The sequence below is a fragment of the Bemisia tabaci genome, chromosome 5 (assembly GCF_918797505.1).
Source record: "Bemisia tabaci chromosome 5, PGI_BMITA_v3".
NCBI classification, from domain to species: domain Eukaryota; kingdom Metazoa; phylum Arthropoda; class Insecta; order Hemiptera; family Aleyrodidae; genus Bemisia; species Bemisia tabaci.
Genome location: NC_092797.1, coordinates 1,061,367 through 1,085,655, shown reverse-complemented (window position 1 = coordinate 1,085,655; position 24,289 = coordinate 1,061,367). Strand labels below are relative to the sequence as shown.

The window sequence follows — 24,289 nt, the reverse complement described above, 5'->3', positions numbered from 1 at the left end:
CTCCGCTCACTACCTCTGTTGTCGTTCGTCGTTTTCGTTTTGTGAATGGTGATGATAAATGGGAGCAACCCAACTGTCGTGATGGTGGCATTTTCGAAAGAAATTCTCGTTTTTCCGTGCATTAATCAATGCGCAATAGTGTGATGAGTATTTAGAATTGTTTTCGCAACTCCTTTTTATACTTCTATCCCCTTCACGGACTCTATTTCCTCTCGCCTCAGTCGTTCTACTGAAGTTGAAGGACATCTGCCATTTTAGATATACCTCAGTGTCGAAGTATTTAATTTTTCGCACGATAACTCCGTTTGCTAAATTATTTATGGTGTTTTTATTCAAGTATTTCAAAATCACGAACTCACGAAAGTTCATTAGCAAATGTTTAAATGGACGCATCGTCCATCATAACTCAGGTGTCTCGCGATGACGAAAGGCTAGGAAATTATTCACCTGAGAAAGGTACGTAACATTCATATCTTTTGCGACTTTATTGAGTAAATCCTGTTTTGCGCTCGATTTTTACTAGTTCTTCTGAGGAGTGATCGGTAAAACACTTAGCTGCTTCTCCTGAAGTTGACAAATCAAATTGTTGACACATCAATCGTTGTGGATCTGAACTAGCAAATTAGGTTAATTTGTATGTATCAAAATTTATCTTTTCAATTGATTCAGTTTTCTACCTTGCATAACGTGTTTCTGTTGAGTTGTTTCGAGCAAAACCACATTGAAAAACTCTAGTGATCACGACCTATGTATGAGAGTTGTGTGGGAGCAAGGACCTGCCCCGTTTAAAGCATTAGCGTCTGAATGGATATCATCGGTTTTTGAAAATCTTCACCGCCAGTTGAAAGCTTACACCGAATACAATCCATTGCGTTTAGCTTAATTAAAATCTGTGACAATATCTTTGGAGCGCTGTAGGAACTGCTTTCTGTGATCTTGCACACCTCATTTGTAGATACTTTTTTGCAGACTAAGCAGTAGTTAATCTGTAGAGAGGTTTTCTTTATCTGATTGGTGGAATTCCATCGGTTACCATTTTGGTACGAAATTGCCTGCAATCAGATGAGAGATTAAGAATGCACTTTCCACCAATGTAAACTAATGGATTTCATCCTCTCTTCAAACCTTTACCACAATGACATTGCAATAGTGTAAATATATACTTAATGTACCAGCATTAACTCCTTTTCTGCTATTATTAAAGTACGAGGAAAAATAACACTAAAAAAACCTGAATATTACATAATTCAATGCCTAGGCAATAGTGACGATACAGAGCGGAATCACCAGACTCAGCGGCGGTGGCGGGCGCAAAATACCCACGTTTTATCATTTGTTTGTTTATTTTTGGCCTGAGATCTGGCTGAAGTAGGGCATAGGAGGGTTAGATTGTCTCCACCGGTGGATTGAAAGTTCCGGAGAAATCTCCAGTGCTCCGAGCGGTAGGTTGGTGGCACCAAATCCACTGGCGATGGCTCCTCCAGTTGTGATGTCAGTACCGACCAGTGAGTTAAAGAACGCAGTTTGGTGATCGGTGGTACCACCGTTCATAAAAAAAACCCCTTAGTTGAATCTGACACTAAATTTTTGATGTTGCACCGTTTCTTATTCATCAGTATTGAGGGTTTGCTTACTAATATGAGATTAGTTCACATGTCTTTTGTCCCTTTGAAATTGAGTCATCCTTAACTGATTACATTTTTTTCCCCTTCTCGTCTCCCTATTGAATCCATTTTATCGCTAGGTACAATAAATAACAATGTCTCTGATGTGAGTAGCCACCGAAGCTAATGTTTTAACCTTGAAAACCGTCAGTTTCATGTATCACCTTAGTTTTTACAATAATGCAATGCAAAAGGGAGAAGGAAAGCAGCTTGTCAGAGTTGCGTAAAAGTTAATATCAATGTAATTACTCCAGTGGCACACCTAGACATTTGTCAGGGGAGGGGGGGGGGGGCATTGGATGGACATTGCAGATATTGACCATTTTTTATCTAAATTATGGGTCATGTGGTGCATATCCCCCTGCCCCTCCCCATCCAGCTATGCCCAGGATGTATTTGCACATGCACAAGTTGGCGCGTTAATTTTTGTGGTCAGACAGTCATTTTTGTTTTCTTCTTTTTTTCCCAGTCTTTCTACCGGATGGCGAAAACAAAAGTCCTGAAGGCAGCAAGTTTCTGCCCTCAGGTGAAAATGAAAACACGGAAGTTGGTAAGTTACATTATCTAGAAGGGGGGAAAGGAAAGAATAGACAAATGTCACATCCAAAAATTGCACCATTTAACAGATATTTACATGCTAACCAATGTTCTAGCAAAATTTAGATTTTTACGGAGGAGATTGTTTCAGATTTAACCTAGTTAGTCAGTGAAACGATAAAAAAATTTCATTCGCAGGTTACACCTAGCGAGTCTTAATCTTGTAAGTCTCACTATCAAGTAAACTAGGTATGAAAAAGTTTCTGGAGAGAAAAATCTTTGAGTACTTTTTTAGAATCAATTATTATTCGAAATCTTGTCAATTTATGGAATTTTTTGAATGCTACAATGAAAAAGATCATGAGTTCTTTACATTTAAGTAAGTTTGTAAAGAACTCACAGAAATATTGCTTAGGAATATGTAAGAAAATTTTTTAATAAATCTATAATTTGCAATCTCTAAGTATTACTCCAAGGATGTCTATCCTACAGCAGTCCTTATTCCTTTGAATTTTGGAGGTGAGGGAGGGATCTTGAAAGTTAAAAGTTCTCAGAGTTTTATTCTCCTTCATTCATATTCCTTTACTTATATCTCCCTGTTTTGTTTTTAGCCTTGACACCCAAAAAGGCTGGCGCCAGGGGCTTTCTTCGATCGTTGCTTTGCTGTTGGGGAGGTCGAGACAACAATGTTGCACTCAACTCCAGACTTAACCGTGCTTCACCAACTCTACCCCGATCTTATCAAAGCTATCTCTTACCACCTGTCCGGCATCAAGACATGCATAAAAAATGTATGGTAATTGATTTGGACGAAACTCTAGTTCACAGCTCTTTCAAGGTATGAATTAAAGTAAATCCCTCCACTGTTTTCCTTTTTGTTCCTAATCATATTATCTCCAACGTAGGTTAACACTCAAACTGCCTTACCGGTCCCCGGGGACCAGCGCTTATGAAAGTCATTCTTAAATAATTTCCGCTGAGTAGAGAGAATACTCTATCAGTACATTTCTGAGCGTATGTTACCCTTGCGTATGAAAGATGATGCTACCACTGCCTCAGAGTGATGTCCATCTTAATTGCTAGTTTTTGACGCCTCACAACTCACGGAGGCAGTTAAAACGTTAAACAGTAAGCAGAAATGAGCAAACACTTGATGCACCAAGCTACATAAATTCCTATTTATAGTCAGCCAAAAAAAACATCATAATTCTCTGTGAATACTTTCATATCATGAGGGAACAGGCAGACAGAGTGGAATCTTGCCCCAGAGAGGTATAATTTCCTACCCAGCATAGTATTAATAGTGATAAATCAAGAAAGTAGCTGCAAATGAGTATCAGGTATTATTGAACTCATCATTAGCCAAATGCACAGGGATGTTACCAACAGGGAAACCAGGAAGTGCTAGGTAATAAAACCAAGCAAAACGAGTCAGGAAGTTTAGTTGCTCATCAGTGATTAGTCTGATTCTTGGTTTTTTATGGCTCCGCAAAATTTCCACATCGTATTGGGCTGAGGTTGCATGATAGCGGACTACTGTATCCAATGCAGAGAAGGGAGGCATTCTTCCCCTGTACAATACATTTTTAATATCTCTAGACCGAAGAAGACACGTTTGAAAACCAATGCATGCTTTAATGGTTCAAGTTCAACTTGGCACTGTCATTTTCTAAATGATCATTTGTAATTATAAGTTTTTGGGAGATTTGTGTCTTGTATTTTGAAATTTTGTATCTTAAAATTAGGGGGGGGAGGAGAACGGGGGATTACAAGTTCCAAGTTATAAATGCTGTTGCCCTGATTTTTCAGGTTTGAAAAGTTGTCTGCTTCTTTCATATCTGAAATTAGACTGATAATTCAGCCTCTGGTTTATCACTCCTGTGTAACCATCTTGTAAATATGGCATTAACAGCAAGATGTAAATTTAATGACCTTAAGTGTGTTTGTGTACTCTGATTTTAATTTTATTGTTTATAGCCAATCAATAATGCTGATTTTGTAGTACCAGTAGAAATGGAAGGACAGATACATCAAGTCTATGTCCTGAAAAGGCCTTACGTAGATGATTTTCTCCAACGTATGGGTGAACTTTATGAGTGTGTGCTTTTTACAGCTAGTCTTGCTAAGGTAAATACTTTTTTTTTAATTATAAAAGTTCATATCATTTTTTTTCCCCCTATCAATCATTCTGAAATAAAAAACAATAAAACCAACTGTTGAAGAATATTTATAGTTGAGGCTGTCTCTTCATTTTAAAAGGCGCAGAAAAGTTTTTCTTCAGGGAAGAAAATTTGATTTTAGTTCTTTTGCTGGCTTTGATTAAGGCTATCTTTTTTTTTTTTTTTTTTTTTTTTATGTGTGCACCAGCTACCAAGGACATGCATGGGCATTTGACGCCCAGCCAGGAGCTTTACGCTGTAAATCACGGTTACTCGCTTTTGACCAAAGCCAAAAAGGGGGGTGAGGACAAATTGCTGAAAATAGGTGTGAGACTTGGTGCCTCAGAGCCTGCTGCACCGGTGCCAAAGATTAATTGGAAACATGGTATGGGCAAGAGCTAAGAAGCTGTCGCATCAGGCAAAGTGAACAGAATAAAGAGTGCGCGAAGCTTGAACCCCCAAGGAGAACTAAGGAGATGGCAGAAAGGGAAGGAAGGCTTGTGGTTAAGCCAACCATTAAACTGCTCTGACTGTTTCCTCTGTTTCCTCTTGGACAGTCCAAGAAATGTTCTGTAAGAGCTTTTTTTTTTTGTTTTCAAAAATGTCTATCATAACCTTCTGGCTCTAATTTATTGATAGGGAAGGGTAGCCAAACTAAGTTCACTATGTATGTGTAAAGTTGTATGTTGAATATTCAGAAGTTAAGAATTATTGACAAGGACAAATAATTAAGAAAGACTGGCTGCTTTGCAATGCCTGTAAAATATGATCTCCAGCACATTCAAAGGCCATCCATCAATTTTATCACTTTATTAACCGGATTTTCGGACCCCCTCCCTCCCACCTGTCTTGCAAGTCTACACATTTTCCACCTATAAAATAATAAAACGATGTCATCAACTCCTTTTTGCCCATGGAAATAATGTTGAAATACTATGTGACTTATTTATTGCTGCAACTGGAAAAATGCAGCATTACTCAGATATACAAAATGAGCATAATGCAGAGAAATGATAAGCAACCACTAATGGTGTGTTTTGGATGGGTTAGATTTCTTTTTTAATGAAAAAATATCAACAAGCATTGAAGAAATGTATGAAATTTTTGCACTCTGCAGCATTTACACGGCATGATTGACTTTAAATTAACTTTTCAACTTTTAAGGAAATCTTAAGAAGTGTGACATAATCAGTGCTGGATCTCCTCCCTTCCTCGGAGAGTGATTGAATTTATGGACAGCTTTTAACTGTTGGCTAAAACTACCTTTTATTTCTGCTTTTTCGTCGTGGAGTAACTAAATCTCATTTTATTTGCAGTATGCAGATCCAGTCGCGGACTTATTGGACCGATGGGGTGTACTACGAGCAAGGCTGTTTAGAGAATCATGTGTCTTCCATCGGGGGAATTACGTCAAAGATCTGACCAGGCTTGGCCGTGACCTACAAAGAGTTGTGATTGTTGATAACTCGCCAGCATCTTATGTCTTCCATCCGGACAATGCAGTGAGTAGTTGTTTTGCAGGCGTTTTGTCGGGACTTTTTTTTAAGTTAGCCTATCAGCATCAACAAATGCGTTTGAGATGTTAACAATTCCTACAATGCCCATGCAATTGTCTTTTCTTCAAGTTGCCCTTCTTATTTTGATTACCTTTTCAATATGATGACCTTTTTTTTCCAAAGAGAAGTGTGAATTATTATTTTTGCCCAAAGCACGCGATTATTACAGCAGCTTATGCAAAAAAACACCGTTTTCACTCTAATTTTCATAGTATGGCAAGCTGGCTTTCCCGTTTTTCTGGCGCTTGTGGTCACATAATCAGGAAGTTTCTGTACGGCAGATTAGCATTTGAACTTATTTGCTAGATCAGGTATAGAGGCAAAATCCATCGTGGCAGCGACAGTGTATGTTGTTAACCAGCCGGATGTTATAGGCTAGACTGTACAATTTTGATGAATGATCTCTTCCGGATTTTTTTAAATTTTATCACTGCATTTTTAGTGCTTTGTATACCAAGTTTGGTATCAGATGTTCTAGCAGCACAATGCCCGTCCAATGTCAAAATTGTTAGAATACTGAATGGTTGCAAGTGCAAGAATCTATGTACGACTGCAGAAAATGTATCATTAGAAGAACACTTGGATGTATATTTTGATTACGACAAACACTGTAAAAATCGTGTGCTATGTTAACCCCAACACCGAAAACACGGCGATTCCAATTGGAAAACAAACACCTTTAGATAAGTGATAGGCACACACACATATAACTAACACAGTTTCGGGTGATATTTCCGGATTTCCCAACGTTCCAAGGAGATGGCAGGTTGAGATCTTTGTAAAGCAGGGTTAGATACTTTAGTTGAACGAATAACAGTTCAGAAAATATTCCAAAAACGAGTGAAATCTTTGTCAAAAGGTGAAATTGATAACAGCCAGTTGGTTGTTTTGATTAGCCTCAATATTCGAACGCGTAGAGGTTCCGCTGACGGTGTCTGGTCGAATGTGTGGCAAGAAGGGGGGGGGGGGGTAATTTGGACGCCATGTTGGATTGCCGCTAAAGCGCGGGCAAACATGTTTTAAATTTCGAACTTCAAAAGTCCTTTTTGGAGGGAAAAACGGTTCGGAAAAATCTAAAAAATTAACTGCGTGATCAGTAGACAATGCAGTTCCTGAAAATGCAAGGATTTGAAACAGGTTAACAAGCTCAGTGGCCTGCAAGTAATCAATTCCCACAGTTTTTGATACAAGAAAAACAAAGCGTATGGTAGTAACGAAAAGTGGACAAAAAATCAGTGTGAATCTCTGAAGCTCTCCTTCTTTTTCATTACAACCAAGTTGTAGACTCTGTAATGACCTCATTATTTCTAAACTCTAGTATTAATTTTTGGAACGCGGTTTGGAAATCCTTATCCCCCCCCCCCCCCATATGATATGTAATTGCCAACAATTTATTGTTTTTTGTATGTTTTCAGGTGCCTGTTGCCTCGTGGTTCAATGACATGACTGACACAGAGTTACTGGATCTAATTCCGTTCTTCGAACAACTAAGTAAAGTTGATAGTGTATATTCCATCTTATGCAATACAAGTAACCCAAATTATGGTGGCAATCAGCTGCAGCAAATTGGATGTGGTGATAACGCCTCATAGTTTTTATAATTGACTTTTCATGTGCCAACTTGCCTTTATATTCTCCTCATCTTTTTCAATTTTTTATCCATTAATTTATTTAATTTTCATCCTCTTCTTTTTTCGCTACTTCAATGAGATTTATCAAAAATCCTTCCAAGAATGGCCCCCCCTAATTTTTATCAACTAGAATCTTTCTTCACTTTTCTTTGCTTTTACCCTTGCACATGGTAGAAACTTTAATCATGGTCAGCTGAAGTCAGAATGCCTATGGTTTTCTGTTCAAAAGGGAATGGGTTCAGCAGTTTTTCTCTCCAATGTTGCTTTAACAAAAAATAAAAAAAAGAAAGGAAAATGATGCTATAATGTTTCCTTTGGTTTGCTGTACTTTGATTCTTTTATGAATTTCTTTTTTTATTTTTTTTTTTAATGAAAAAATTTTGTACATTTAGAAGCATTTTCTAAAATTCTGATGTTGCGGCCTAAGTCTGCAGATTTTCGCCCCCAAAAGAAATTTCAAGTAAAATTTTAAATCTGAGATTTCAGCAAGATTTGAGAAAACATTGAGATGTCATGGAAAATATTCATGCTTTATTGAAAGATTTTGATTGATCAATGACCTTACATCATTGTCAATATATTTTTTTTTCCTTTTCCATCTACTGAGTTTGCAGTTTTTGCCCAGTGTGCCCCTCTTTTTCTACTTTTTTAATTTATCAGTCTCAAAAACGAGTAATCAAGAAAAATGTTATTTATGTGAGTATATTTTCTCTTGTTATAATCATAAATATCTAATTATTTAGGCATATTGTTATTTTTATTGTCCAAGACTTGTGAGTACACTTATTTGTACAGTAAAAACGATTGAATCAAGAAGTAACTTTTAATAAACAAAATAAGGGCCTGGATAATGGAAAATGTACGTGCCTCAGAGCGCAGATAAATCTGTCGGACAAGCGGAAATTCGGATGATACGATGAACATTATTCAGGCTCTTTCTGCGCTCCACAACTTTTGCTTTTATTAATGCATGCAAGTAACACTTCTGTGTTTATATATCTTTTTTTACTTTTAGGATGTAAGACTTGCTTTTGGCATGATTCTTTATATCACCAACCTGATTTTGGGAACTTCCCGCACGATTTTTAGTGGCATTCGAATCAAATTTACTGTGGGTCTGGTCGTGTAACTGCTCTTTGTTTCTTTAGACTGAAAATTATTCCCTGCTCACATTCACAGCATGGACAAACTAAAGCCTAAGTTGACGTCATATTTTACAACTTGAAAGTCTTGTGTTCATTAAGGAACAGAACTGGCGATAAATGCAAAAATGTAGAAATATCATCTCTCACCTCTCTGGGACATTCATATGTTACAGTGGCATAGTTCAAACCCCCTCTCTACAAAAGTACTGAGTATCATATGGAATTCTCAAAGGAACTTGTTAGCGTCAGAACTCTGTCGTTAGATCTGGCATTCCTAAGAATAGCCAAGTAGCGGATGGTAAAGCGTGAAATCTTATTCACATTTGTGCGAATGAGTTGATAGGAAAATATTGATGAGACTCCATATACTGAGTGCAGAGGTCAGGACATTACTAAATGCAAAAGGAGTTGAGTAAAGGAGTTGAGTTTGAAATGTAAGGGCAACATGCGCCAGCATCAAAAGCAGCTGAAGATTTAACGTATCTAGAATGAATTTTTATACTCCATAAATTAATTGCTGTATTATTCAACTGCTTTTGATGCTTGAAAGAATACCTATTAAAAGCCTGAAGAAGAACTCAAGCACCAGCTCTCATTATATTTTTTCCATATTGACAAGTAAAACAAATTTATTTTTAAGTTAGAATTTGAAAAAATTAAAAATTCCAAGAACAATCATAACCCAAATAAATAAAATTCATACTTTCTGTGAAAGCTTCAGCTTTTTGAGTTTGAGTGATGAGAGCCCCCCCCCCCCTTTCTTGCAAGATTCTACTTAAACTGAAGTACATTTTTTAAATATTTTGGAATACATTTTCAAACTTGGATGAAACATGGTGTTTCTACTTTTTAGTAAAATCTTTCGTTAAACCATTTTATGTGCAACCATTTCTCTCAAGCAGTTCTTTCAACATTATTTCCCCAGCGCTATGTAAAAGGTTATAATGATGAAAAAATGTAAGGTATGATTCTTTCACCTAACACAGTTCTTTTGGTCTTCTGTTCAATGCTCTGTCAAATTCAAGTAAACATTTCTGAAGACCAAGATCTTTAAAGAACTCCTCATTTATGTACTTTAAAAGTATTTATTATTCATCAGTGATTTTAGTGGTTAAAATACTCCCAAACATTGACACCTACGTCTCCTTCTTCCATATTTATAGAAGCAAAACCAGTACAAGATTTGATGTACAATTACAAAGTATTAACAATTTTGAATTGTAATATTGTCAGAGTCGGAGAGACTAGTGTGTAGGGTTAGCCACCTGCTTGAATTACTGGGAAGGCCAGCTTGCAATCGTGTTAAAACTGCGTGTTTCATCATGAAATTTGCACGTTTTTTTGCAAAATGGCAGCAATTGGTGAATGAGGAAAGGTCTTAGCTTTGAAATTTAGGGGTATAAAGAGGTTTTCATTGTGAGGAGGCCAGTCCGAAAAATGGGAAGGCCAAGAACTTTCTGCTTCCCTGCCTGTGTAGATGATTCAAGTAATTTAAGAGAGACAGTGGCTGGGTTCAATTAGCAATTAGAGGCAACAAAATGTTCCTTCTGATTTTGCTTTCTTTTTTTCTCATCACAATAATTAAAAATGATACTGCCCTTGTTACGAAACTACTGCCCTCTCCTTGTACCCTGAAACCAATCGATTCTGCATTGGGTAGGAGCAGGTAAATACCATGCATAAATGGTCTTAGAGATTAATAAAATATTAGTCATCTTAAACATCTTGCAAACGGTTTTCGAATTTCAGGAACACTGAAACAGATGCTCAATGTTAGATTAATTATCAGCTCCTCTCCCAACTGTCAGAGCTATTCCTTTGGATCGAACCATCAAATTTTAACATTATCAACAAATTACACTTCCCCTGCAAGGTGATATTAGAAAGTGGAGAAGGAAAAATATTTCTGAATGATTGCAATTTTCCTATTCTGTTAATTTTTCCAACTATGCTCAAAAATGGGATCAGTCTCAAATGCTTAAGTGGCCCTTCTGTGATTTCTAAGCAACCAATTTTTCTGTTCCAAACTCTCAGTAAAAGAAACATAAATGTAATTATTTGATAGGAATACACAAGTGCTTGTAGGAGAAATATTACTGTCCCAACAGGACTTCCCTCAAAAATTTGTGTCAAGACGATATCAAAATGAATTTTTCTAATTTTCTCAGCTCACAATGTCTCTTAATTTGCTCGAATGTCAGCAATCAACTTATGTTAATTATGGACGTTCATCAAAAAGCTGCCCGATATTTATTTTTTTACTAGACTACCTATTTTTAAATTTTTACTCCTTCAAAATATCCCTTCTCAATTTTCTTTCGACCTCACTTACTAGTCCAGCAAAGGAGCTACATTTTTCCCCTTCTGAGTTTTTTCTTATATTTGGAGGAATTTCTGTCGAACGGAACTATGTGCATTATAACGTGAGTCCTGTTATGCATGTATTCTTATGGGTCTCAGGGCTCATGTCTTAATGCACATAGTTCCGTTAGGTAGAAGTACGTCCATTTGAAGGATCCATATCTTCCCAAGTCATAGAGAAAACCATTACCTCTGATTAGTCTGTTTGTCAAGCTTTCCCTTTGTTTCTTTTATTGCAGTCTGCCATGCTAAGGAAGAATGCTGTGTGAGCTTCAGACGTTGCCGATTTTATTTTGATAAAATACGAATTTTCAGGGAAATCTATGAATACCTTTCTTTCAATTTCTCAGAAATTTTTGTATGCTATCAGATGTAAATTATCTGAAAATATCAAAAGAAAGTATTCATAACTCTCCTTAAAAGTGAAAATTTTATCAGAGGAAATGTGGAAAAGCTCAAAGGTTCTTACGCAATTTTTCCTTAGCACAGCAGTGGTTTGGTGCACTGTTTTGCTTCCAGTCCCATAATTACTTGTATGTGCCAAGGACGTAGGTATTGAAGTTATTGGAGACTTTACTTAAAAACTTCTTTTAAAAAAAAGGTGCTGAAAAATGTTAAGACTGGGTCTTTTTAAGCCCTCATTGATAGAATATATTTCAAAATCAAACAGAAAATTGAGGGGTTTTTCTTATATGTATGGTTGACAATGAGAACAATTCAAGTGATATTTTCAAAATTTATCTCTAGTTTATCTGATTATGGTATGGTGAATTTCCTATCAGGGCCTCGAAGTAAAACCTTTGTCTGATTTTCAAATGATTTTTTATCGCCTTGACATAAAATGAGGTTTCAAAGAATCAATTCCTTGTACTTTTCATTAAAAAATTGGCAGAGCTTTGATTAAGTGGCAAACCCAAATTCTAAATGATGATTATATTGTAGTTGTTCGATACTTAGCTGCAAATTGTTTCTGAGCAAATCATAACTTCTGCTTTCCCCATGGACTCTGTCAGGCTGTATGCATCTCCCATAATTTTATTTTTTCAGGGAACTATCATTTTATAAATGTTGTCTAATTTTATGTAATAATTTTTTAATGCTTCTCTTTTTCTACCAGACAATACGATTACAAATACCTACTTTAAGAGGTTCCTGTTAAGCTTTCAGACAGTACATTGAGTATGATTTTATTTCAGGTCGATGTTCCTTTTCAAGCATGTATTAGGTAACTTTCATGGGTCAGTATTTCGGGGTATCTACTTATTTTTCATCACAAAGAGCTCCAATGGCCTGAAAAATATAGTAATTTTCTGTGTACATCTTAGAGAAGAGTCGAGAGCAATGAATTTAAACATTTGCACAGATAGACCTAGTAGGTAGTGCGAATTGCTTGCAGTGCTCCAATGCGTCAAAGATCTAATCGTCAAAGCTTAAAACTGCTTGGCGTGCCTTGTTCATAAGTCCCTACTTTATCCTTTTGTCTTCTGAATGTAGATACTAGCACTATTTCAATGAAGTTTCTAAGCATATTCAAGGGTCATTGTGTTCTTATCAGAAAAAAAGTTTTCAATCCTATGGAAATCTGTACAGTTTTGCATTTTTTACTTTCAACATCTCATGAAACTGGCAGTTACTGCGTAGATAAATCAAAGTTTTAGCTCATTGAAATTACTGAATGCATTTTCCCAATCATTGATTTGCAAAACTGTCCAAGTAGACATCCCTGTAGCAACCTTCCGTGTCTCAAGTTTCGTCACATCGGAATCTTTGTATGCATTTCCCACACCGAAGTGTCTAAATGTTGTAATTTCGAAGCCCATCGAGACCATAATTTATCAGTGGTCCCATGACTTGAAAATCGATGAAAGTTTTCCAAGACTTTTAATTTTGTCCTTGTACAGAATTTGTTTCATAAATTTTAAATTTTTCATATGTGTCCTAAGATGAGTATCTGATGTGAGAAATTGATCTGTGCTCCTCCATAAGATTTTCAGCATTCTGTACAAGTTTGAGTAGATAGTTGCAGCAACTTTTTTATTTATTAAACGTGTAAAATGGTACCCATCTGTAGCGTTGTCTCGAATGAGAAAGCAAGGAGTGGTTTGCTTTTTTTTCATCTTAATTGAATGGTCAAGAATATGAACACAATTATATTAATCTGTTTTTGAATTTGTTCATACATAGAAGAAGTAAGGGAATGACTTTTAATATCAGTTTCTAAATTTTTGTTGCTTTATAATATATCGATGAATGGTTTGTTCACCACAGATGACCAAGCGTTTTGCATTTTCTAATTGCTCCATTGTTACTATTTTTTTTAACGAGAAAAGACATGTAAATCTCCTATTTTTGCATCCTTGCAGTTTGGAGTTTTTATTTTTCTATTGTATAAAAACGATTTAAAAATACTGAAATATTTTTACAGAGGACGATTAAACTAAGAACTTAAGTTATTGTAAAGATAACGTCGATTTAATTGTTAGAATAGATTATAATTGAGCTGTTCCTCCTTCTTTGTCACCTGGCGGTTGTTGTATTTAATTAAAAGCAGAATCAGTGTTCTTTCAACCTGTGAAATGAAAATTTCTGTTTCTAAAGCACTCAAAATAATATGCAAATGTTTTGGACCAAGGACTTGGAAAAATCGAGGCTTTTATTCTTTTGCCGTCAGGAAGAGATAGTTCCATCCATCTACTGTTGATTTGTGCCTTCGGTCAGAAACAATCCAGCTTTTCAAGGATGATGTAATAGCATGTGTGACTTCCAAATCTGGTCAACTTCCGGGTATACATAGGTCTCCAAAGAGGGAGGGCGGTACTTTTTAGGGACAAGAATTTCAATTTTGTTTTATTTTGGCAATGTTCAATGTTACCACCAAAATAAAACCTAGTATTTTGAGTTTTACTCTTGCTTCTTTGCACTAAACAGCAAACAACTTGTTAGGGAAATGGTTACATCAGGAGTTATACCGTGTCAACGTTGCCAGTGCCTTTCTTGTTTGTCTTGTGCTGATTCGTTCAAAAGATGTATGCACTTGAAGGTTTTACTTTTGACCCTCCTTCCTACAGTATAGATATTAACTAAAGAGTCCATCATATTTAAATGTCTCACATGCTACTGTTATTGTATCATCTTTGAAAAAATGGATTGTCCATGGGAGATGGAACAATCTCTTTTTCTGCTGTATTTGATCATGCAATAGTTGAGACAGCATGCAAAGCTCCCGATCAATAAGCTCCTTGGACCAATCCTCTAAAGCTCCGACTTGGTTTTTATTTCTGAGTCTTGCAAAATTTCCTTAAAACTCAAGTCAAAACTGCGCCGTGGCCGTGATTTCTTCTACTCTTTCCATTTTTTTTGACAAATTTATTATGGTGCAAAATTTAAGGGTGATTTGGGACTGATATTCTTTTTACTTTTTTTGGGGGGGGAGGTGTAAGTTAATCATTTTTACTAATATTAAGTAAAGGACGAGTCAACTGGAATTTCAAATTACGTAGGGAAAGTACTGTTAGATTAGCATGCCTTAAATATTTTTTACAATAAATCTTTCGAGGGAACGTGGACCCATAATAAAGTTAATATTCAAAGAGGTGGATATGTCTTAGGCTCAATCCATTCATATCATGTTTTTTCCTTGTAAGATGAATCGAATTTACCCTTTTGATGATAAAATCAGGATTCTAAATTTTCTAACTCCTACTGTACCTAATATTTCACACTGACCATAAAATTTTTATATCTCAACTGCCCACCAAACGCCAATCTCTCCCCACTCCTGCAGCCTGATGGTTGAAATTTTGTGCTGGTCAGGTAGACATAGATGACATAGGTTAAAAGGCGGAGCGTGATTGGTCGCGTATGTCTTATCGCCGCTTCGTCGTGCCTATGTCCTGTGGAATTCATGACAAGCTAAAGGCACCTCTTAAGTTTCTGACAGTATGTTGTCCATTCCACCTGACAAAGGTATGATAAAGCAGCGATAAGACATAGCTGACCAACGACGCTCCGCCTTCTAACCTATGTCGTCTATGACCTGACAAACACAACATTTCAACAATCAGGCTGCAGGCAAGATAGCTAACCTCCAACCCTTGGAATTCTATCCGTATTAAAGTGTTTCCAGCTTAGAATACTACAGTATCAGTTCAAGTTGACAGAATGAGCAGTTCACTGTACTTGTGGTAGAGTATACTATAATAAGACAGAACTTGCATCATATAAGTTTGCTGTTGCGTACTTTTCATTTGCAAGCGACCGCCTTGGAATCGTCCAATGGCCATCAAGGATTGACCTCGGTCAACGCTGCTGCCATTAGCAGAAACATAAATCTGTCTACTGTGCTTGTCAATCAAAAGTAAACAACTGCCAATTTACCTGAGTTCTACCTATGATTAAATAGATTCCATTGGTGATATCTGGAGTAGGGGTAAGACAGAATGAGATTCATACAACATACAAGTTTAATTATATTGTCTTCTCAAAAACACTGAATAATACTACAAAAATAACATAGCATTGTCGACTTTACATCCAATGCCTAAAATATTACAATGGATAGTGGTTGACTTCATTGTGTAGGTACTGAAAATTCTTGCACTAGATCAAAACCAACATTTCTTGTCCACATAATGATTTTGTATGGAGTTAAAGTAAGGTATTCTTTAATTTATTCTGCGCATGTTGGAGAGCAGTTTCCAATAAAAACGTATTTCTTGAAGTAAATTATTTCTCTTAAAAAAATAGACAAAAAAGTGACCTCAACTTTCAAATCTATTTCTGCATCGTCTAGAAACTAATCTAGGCACTACCCATACCTTTGAAAGGTCATAGATCGTGCACTATGGGAGCTTTTTGTTCTTCAGAGCTTATCCACTTGGAAGAATATTCTGAGAAAAAGGTCAGATCAACTCTTTCTCTTATTATTTCACCAAAAGATATTGGTTTATCATTTCCGAAAATTTAACACGAAATAACAGTAGACCTTGGCCAACCATAAAGATAATTAATTTCACATTAATCTGACTCTTTGTTCTTTATTTGCTAAATAAAAATTCGAAAGTGATGGTTGGGTATGTAAGGAATTTGAAAGTATCAACCATCCAAAAAGCACCATATAACTTGCTCAAAAGATAAGAGGGCAGATTTTCTTTCAAATCCCCTCTTTGAATATAAAGTTTGCAACGCTACAGTAGGTGAGATACATGTAGATTAAATGAAGCCAGTGCATTACACACAGCCACTGGATTGCATATTGAAGTCACTCCTTTTTAAAAAAGCATGCAATGAGTGAGTAAGATTATTTATCCTCCGCATAATGGATTGAAAGGTTAAACTTGTTACAAAAATGATTGAGACCCCAGGGGGATCATTGCCGTAGGGAAGGACTTCTAAACCATTGGAATGACACAACTAATCCTGTTGACTTCACCGTTAGTGAACACATTCAACCTCTTGAACTCGCTCAATCGAACATTAATTTGATGGAAACAAATCCTCAGTTACCATATTCCTCCTCTGACACCCGCTCATTAGACATTTTTACCTACCACTGTAGCTGTTCCTATCGGATAAAGAAAAAAGCGCATGGATTAGAAAAACATCCAGAGCTCATTGAAGCTCAATATGTTGTTCTTCACAATCTCCTAACACGATGAGCTTGAAAAATGCGACTTCCTATATGCCAATATACAAGGCTAAAAAGTTGATCTTTACACATTTTACACTCAGTTTCTCGCAGAAATATTGCAACATGATTGAAGATGGCTTTCAATTCTTCACCAGCGAGGGGAATAAACGGACGCCCTTAGGTTCTGGTGTTTCTTGACGAAAAGAACCAACATTTTTCCCAGTGATAAAAACATAAGGCGAATGGTCTCGTCGATATCAGAACAGAGGATTGTTCTAAATTAAATAAAGCAGAAGTGACAGTGCAACAACAATACCATGAGAACGACCGTTTAAAACCACTGAAAAATTCAATTTTCCATCCTACTTTCCCCAAACTTGGCATATTGAAAATTGAATTTCTAAAGTTCACTGTCTTCAGGAGCTTGGTAAAGCACACATGTTATGTAAGTATATGAAAAAATAGCAAAATTCATTCAGCGCCAAAGTTTTCCATCATCCGTACCATCTCCTTTTATTAATATTCAGGGGAAAAATAGACCTTCATCAAGGGAAGGCATGTTTATTTGTTTTTTTTTTTTTTTTTTTAAATTGCAAGTAACTCGTGATACTTGAATGGAAAATACTTTTGTTAAACTAAGTGCTTGTAAAAGAAATAACTGATGAGATTTCATCAGAAGCATAAAAGATAGATGTCATAATTATTTGCAGACCATGCTGCTCAAGGGGGAGAAAAAACTAATTATCAATCTCACTTCCCTCGGTTCTATTATTTTTTAAAAACATAAAAAATTACGCATTACAGATCCCCTGATAGTCAGAAACGATAACTTATCAGAACTTAAATACTAACTAGCAAATAGTGGCAAAACAAAAGCAAACTGAGCCTGAAAGAACATTCTATTTTTTAAAATTTAATATAACTTTAGAACAAAGAATGTACAAAAGACAGATCTCGGGATTTTTCCGTTCGATAGCTTGTATTCTCTACCACATTATCTAAAGCGCTTATCTGAATATCAAAATGTTGTTGTGGATTTTCTGAGAGAAAAAAATGATGGCGAAATACGGCTCATTTTGAATCCATTTATATTAACCTGAGAACCCACTGATAAAATTCTGCATTCAAAATGGGCTCAATAGATAGCAAGAGCTGTTAAGTGAAAGAGGATGAATGAGATCAAGAAATTGTGTGCAATATCAAAACATACACTTTACAATTTGCAGTAAAATAAAACTCCTAATAAAAAATTACCAGCATATCACTTTCCTACACTACATTTGTCTAAAATGTTAACAATTTTAAAAATGTACAGTTCCTCGAATATGTAATATGCTCAAATGATCAACAGTAGCGAGGCATGAATGATTGATTATTGATATTTCCCCATTTAAAACTACAGTAAAACATGGATTATTGAGGTGTTGGTTGCAAACACCCTATCTAGCAATCCTTTTGCATGGGTTTAAATGGCAGATCAATCGATATATTGCAAAGCAAGCCACGCCACTGATGATCAACCCGAGAAAGTTTAAAGTGAAAGTCATATTCACACTTTACAGAGAGAGAGAGAAAAGCTAAAGTTCGATCGACACTCGATCACTGTTTCTTTGGCTGCAGTTAGATTTTTACAACTGAAATCTTTCTTGATCAATGGGTGCTTTTGCCAATCGATATAAAATGTGAATTTTTTAATGCTTATCAAAAAGAATGAACTACTTTTAAGAACCCTATGATATCGGTTTTTTCTAAAGTGCAGGGACTCTACTTATCACCAGTATGTCAACTACATCATAATGACACAAATGTGGTGACTCATCCACTAAGAATTTCTGACAAAGAAAAGAAATTTCAACTTACAATTAGTTTCAATGTAAAGTATTTGCAGATGCCTACTAAAATTAAACAATACAGTCTTGTTGATTTTTTAAGAAAACAAGCGAGTGAGTGAAGTTTTTTTGACAAACTTCTCACTCCACTTGGCCGAGGTTTCATGCAGCTGAGATTAAGGTTAGTTGTTATTTTCCCTACCAAAAGATGAAGTAAATATACAAGGAAAGAGAAAAAAATATCACACAAAAAAATCATTGGAATGGCAAAAAATCAATGTACATAAAATGAAGGGGAAGGGGATGGTGAATGGAGTTGTTTGATTGCACGCCCTAAAAACCATTTGATGGTTGATTATGGCGAATAACCAGTTACTCTAGAGCTTCGAAAATTAACTTGTCTCACCGGAAATATCACATTTAGACTCTTCCACAGAGGCTTTCTTAAGCTTGATACATCAAAAAATACTCTATAATTAATTAAAAAGATCTGTTATTGTATTCTCCTAGGATAAACAACTAAAGCAAATGAAAAATGACTGTTAACTTTCAATTTGCTTACTCCTGCAATCTCAGAAAAATTTGGCTGCAGATGTAATCCACTATCATAGGATAATGAAATGTAGTTGAAAAACTAAGAACACTGCGAGCAGCTATTTTGATATAAGAGCATTTGTTGCATTCCAAAAACTTACAACACCAATCAACTTTTCCTTTCATTAGATAGTTAGAACAATGCAAGATTGGATTTTAAGCTGCGCAGTAAATTTTTCAATTGTGCAACGGTGAATTTTCATAGGAGTTGAACCCGAGTGGTTTGAGTTTCAATCTTGATGCACATCTTTCCAATAGAATTGGGCAGACGTGATTCCAAAACTGTGTTCAATTCTCTATCTCTTCTTCATTTTTTTTTTTAAAAAAAAAGCACAGGTATTTTTTTTAAAAAAAAAATATTAAATCAGAATCAATTAATTTATTCATTTTTCGTTCGGTCATTCATTGCTTGAATTAACTGATTCAGCGCTAAAACTTAGAGAGTAAGCAGCAATTTTATTTCTTTTACATGTAACATAAGGAGCGAGTTTTGTTTCCTTGGAACTTATGCAGCTCAGTTGCATTTACAGACAAAAATCAATTATTCAGCACATGTTAAAGTGAGGAAGTGCTATTGTTGTCGAACTGCTGGATCCACCTCTGCTCAGCTGAGGAATACAGCACAACTCGTACACTAAAGTCCAGCTTTGATTTCCTTTCATTCTGTATTACTCAGAAGAGCAGATATTTAAGTGGTGAGTTGAAATAAGTAATTGTTATCTTGAACGTAAAATTCACTTTGTTGAACATTACAATCCTGCTTGTCTACAAAACTGGAACAACAACAAAGGACTGCTAGGAACATGGTTTTCATTTTAAAAAAAATGATAACAAATATGAACCGTGCCTTATTATTACAGCAATTTTCATAATTCGTAGATGTGGATACTTGTGATAGTTAAGATAGATCAAACATACCAGGTAGCAATACATTTCCTTAAATATCAGTACACACAGAGAGGGGTTATTGGGCAAGGGTAGTATAAATAATTCAGATATACATGGATGTATAAGGGTAATAATACTACTTTAAATAAGTTAGACAGAAACAACTCAACTTGAAAAAAAAAAAAAAAAGGATACAGTTAGTAATTATCACAACAAGCTGATAACCCAGTACAATACTTTATTGCTCAAAATTCCAGGACAGGAAAAAGAATTGATGAATCAATTAGTAAGTGAAACCTTTTGAGCGGAAAAAAAGAAAAAAAAAAGAAAAAAAAAACAATCTACAGATGTGACTGAAATAACCTAAATTTATTCATATTGAGAAACCTCCTAAAACTTAAGGTAATGGCAGGCTGATTCTTGAAATTGATAGACAAAGAAGACAGAGGGAATATGGAGCAATTCTATTGGTTGAAACAGGTAGAATTAGAGATAAAGCAGGAAAATGATGGACTAACACATGGTCTCTCATGGATTGTCGTTGGTTAGTCTATAACATACCTCCTTTGTTCATTGCTACCACCACCTCCACTGATAATTGCTTAGCTTTCTCTTTGTCTAATGCTTCGTATATCAATTTCAACATTCAGCACATAGTGAGGTATTAGTCTTTAGATCACTCGACAGGGTAAGAATTAAACTTTCTCAAGACACTTCCAACCAAAATTTCATGTAAAACAAGTTGGACATATCAAAGACTTCCAAAATTCACTTATAAGATGAAAAACAACTTTTGCCATTCATGTTAGAATTAGATGGTGAAATTAAACTTCTCACTGGTGAAAAAACAAAAATTAACCCAGGTCAAATCAATGGTCATTGAATACTATCTTATTCATTCAGCAAATAATCAGGGCTTGTTTCAGCAAAATTTTTCCATTTCTCTGATTTTGGAAATTCAGCAAACAGAAATAATTATGCCGTTGCAAAAGGTACAGACCAGAACAATATTTTCTAACTTAGAACTTGGAAACTTCTCACGAGTTTACCTTATTCTACATGAAATCATAATGAGAAGCATATTATGTGGTTCTCAATTTTTAACCTCGTCAAGAAATTCTTTGGCAGGCGAAATCACTGCATATACGGGCTTTTCTTCTGCGAGTATAAAACAAAACAATAAAAAAAGGGGATGCAAAGATTACATCTGATATCAATGTAAATTAGAGAAAGGGAATAGATCCCATTTATCACAGAAATCATACTTAGATAAAAATAACTTGCACCAGGGCTATCAGTTTTTGTGTATAATTTTAATGGCTCTGAACGCCTGATTCCCAAAATCAGAGGGTTATCAAACAAGTTTGAGCATTGTAAAATTATTTTGTTAAGTAAAAGGATGCTTTTTTTTATACAGCTTCAAAAACCAAGGATCCGGTATAATACTGAGACTTTGAAAATTCATTTCTTTTGGGGAACAGAACTTTTTGGTCTTTTCCTCTTCGTTTGTTGTTGGAGGATGAATCAATCATTTATAAAAAAAATAGGAAAAAAAGCCAAAATTGATACTGATATTCAAAAAGAATTTTGAAAATTTAGTTGTTGGCATGTGTGGTGTAAAGCATAGGTACAGTTATCCGTGTGACTTTGCCTGAAAACAAGACAGAAATTCAATTGATTCCATGGTCAAGAAGAAATTATCAAGCTAAATCTCCGAGACAATACAGTGATACACACCGACTGCAAAATACTGCCTTATGTTGCAGAAACATATACAGGTTGCCATTATTTTTCTTCCAGGAAAAATTTCATTTTTCAGGGAAGTTAGGTATATTTTTCTTTGAAATTTTTAGATCTGTTTGTGAAAATTTTCGGCCACTATTCTGACTAGGTCTCCTTTGTATAATAAAATAGGAGCGACAGAGAAACGCATTGCTGCAATTTCTTGGTCAATACGCTAGACCAAAATTTACATCACACATGCCAAGCTTCAAGATAGTATTTTTGTCTCCAGGGTAATTTTAAATGAGTGTTTGCCTCATAAAACTAACTCTGTTGGTTACCTTTCATGCTCTGAATGTTTTTTCATGGCCAATTCCTTAATTTGAATTTTTTTTCAATGACTACATTTTGATCATTAGTAATGGACCCATTCTACTCGGCCAGCTTCTAGAGCTCCAGCACTCCTTCTGGCCGATTTGATTTTTATCTGGGCTTATGTTTGTCCACTTTATTCAAATATTCTTTCTCACTCCAAAAGACAGAAAAATTTTTTATTCTTTTGTAAATTGAGGAATTACTTGCTGGGCTCATAGGAAACTTCACAAAATAAGACAGGAGTAATAATTCTAGTAGATTTTGGCAACATCAACACACTGTTTTTGGATTTTTAATAAAACATTGTACCTGAAAATTACGATCAAGTTTTAATTTTGTAATCTATTCATGAGTATACATTCAAATAAGGGCAAACGTAAGGAAACTTGGATGGTTCGGCAAAAAATTAAGATGGCTGATGGAGGGCTTGATTACACTTCCGAAGTTCGCTTGCTCAACAGATGAGAAATGTTGCAATATATATTTCAGACCGAGAGTACAAATATCTCTTACAATGAGTGACGAATTAAGAATAAACAGTAAGTATGGCTATGTGAAAGTCAAACAAGAAACAAGTGACGAAAGCCGGCAAAGACACTCTAAGTAGAATAATCATTGACTAAAGTTGATTTTATTCCATGCAAGCAAGTTGATTTGAAACTGACAGACAATGCAATGGACAAAGAAGACAAAGGAAAAATGGAGCAATCCAGTTGGTTGAAACAGACGGTTTATATAGACTAAGAGGGAGAATGAAGAACTAACAATAGGGAGCCTCGTAGGTTGTCTACAGTTACCTACTTTGTCCATCACAACCACCCGCTTCCGGTATGACCGCTCCATATTCTCTTTGCCTTCCTTGCCTATCGCTTTGTCCATCAATTCTCCTGCTGGCCTAGATGGGGAGAATAAGCTTTGTAACCCTCATTTGCTCATTTTAAATTTGGACTTAGACTGTGTAATCACGCCTCCAGATGTACTTTTATTTTTAGCCAGAACCTGATTTTGGAATAGAAGTAAAAACTAGAGAAAAAATATGTGATAAGAAAAATAGTAAATAAATAAAATAAACAGAAAAGATATAAAAACAACGATCAAAATGTCAAATTAACAGCATGAGTCTTGGGCTCCCCTCAAGAGAGAGAAAAAAAGATCAAAATTGGGCATTATTGAAAAATCAAGAGAGGAGATAAGTATACAGAACAATGCATAAATAAATCTAATAAAAATCATTGGGGGACATTAATATACAAGGACTAACACTTACAGACTGACTTTGATATATAAAATGATTTTACAGATATTTTGTAGCTTAAATAAGTTCATGGAACAGGATACAGGATATACACCTCGAAAAATACAGGGAGAAAATATGCTCAAAACAGACATTTGAAGCTATTAACCTTGAGGGTAAGCGAATGAGTAGAAATACTTACCATCAACAAGATAAACAAACGTAAATTCAACAATCATGAACAAATACACAGGACCTGTAAAAACCAAAATAAAAACACATGTAAAATAAATCTACTGCTCTACACTACACTTCACAGATTCCTGGCTCCAGCAATTATGAGCTCCTATTTTGCTCTCTTCTTACGTTGCTATCACAGTCATTTCTTCTTATGGCGTTTCTTCAGATAATATTTTTCCAGAAACAACATTTTACTTTTATTTCCCTTACAAAAGCGTTGTGACAAGATGCGAATGAAAAAAAAAAAACATGTAACGACTTCATTCATCATACCAGCTTTTCGCACCTTTAATTATGTCTTTCTTCAAGAATCAACACTTTTCCCACTTTCCAACCCAAAAATATTACTTCATGGCTAAAAGTAGTCAAATTTTTCTTTGGGTTCAACTGCCTCAGGGATTATAGTCAACAAGATTGCTTTTAGTTTCTTGATTTAAAATTTTTAAATTCTAAGTATTTTTAGTAGCTAAAAGGAGCTAAACTTATCTTAGATTTCGCAAACATTGAGTCTTCTGACTGGAGAATAACATTAAGCGCCAAACTTTTGGGTTGAATGTGCCAATAAGACGTGTCCTATTTTTTCCTTTCACAGTGGGCAACTCATCACAAAAATCAAGGTAAAAAAACCATCTTACCCAGAATAAAGAAAGAAAAATTCTCAGAGAAATTCTAATCTCTAGCCATGCAGGTTTTGGTTAGTCTGATGTTTCTCAGTTTGTTTGATT

At 35.4% G+C, this 24,289-nt stretch overlaps 2 protein-coding genes across 3 annotated transcripts in view; one reads left to right on the top strand and one right to left on the bottom strand.

Moving 5' to 3' along the window:
- The first annotated feature begins 12 nt into the window (after window positions 1-12).
- LOC109035545 (CTD small phosphatase herzog) lies at window positions 13-15,709 on the top strand. The gene is made up of 6 exons (XM_019049213.2): window positions 13-456; window positions 2,134-2,214; window positions 2,813-3,039; window positions 4,179-4,328; window positions 5,677-5,862; window positions 7,332-15,709. The coding sequence occupies exons 1-6, from the start codon at window positions 384-386 to the stop codon at window positions 7,506-7,508; spliced, it is 894 nt and encodes a 297-aa protein (XP_018904758.1). The 5' UTR covers window positions 13-383; the 3' UTR covers window positions 7,509-15,709.
- The window catches only part of AP-2alpha (adaptor protein complex 2, subunit alpha), a 32,359-nt gene continuing 23,579 nt past the window's right edge, over window positions 15,510-24,289 (bottom strand). For both annotated transcript variants that reach the window (XM_019049211.2, XM_019049212.2), the window contains exon 21: window positions 15,510-23,580. The gene's annotated coding sequence lies outside the window, so the exon portion shown is untranslated. The remainder of the gene's footprint in view (window positions 23,581-24,289) is intronic.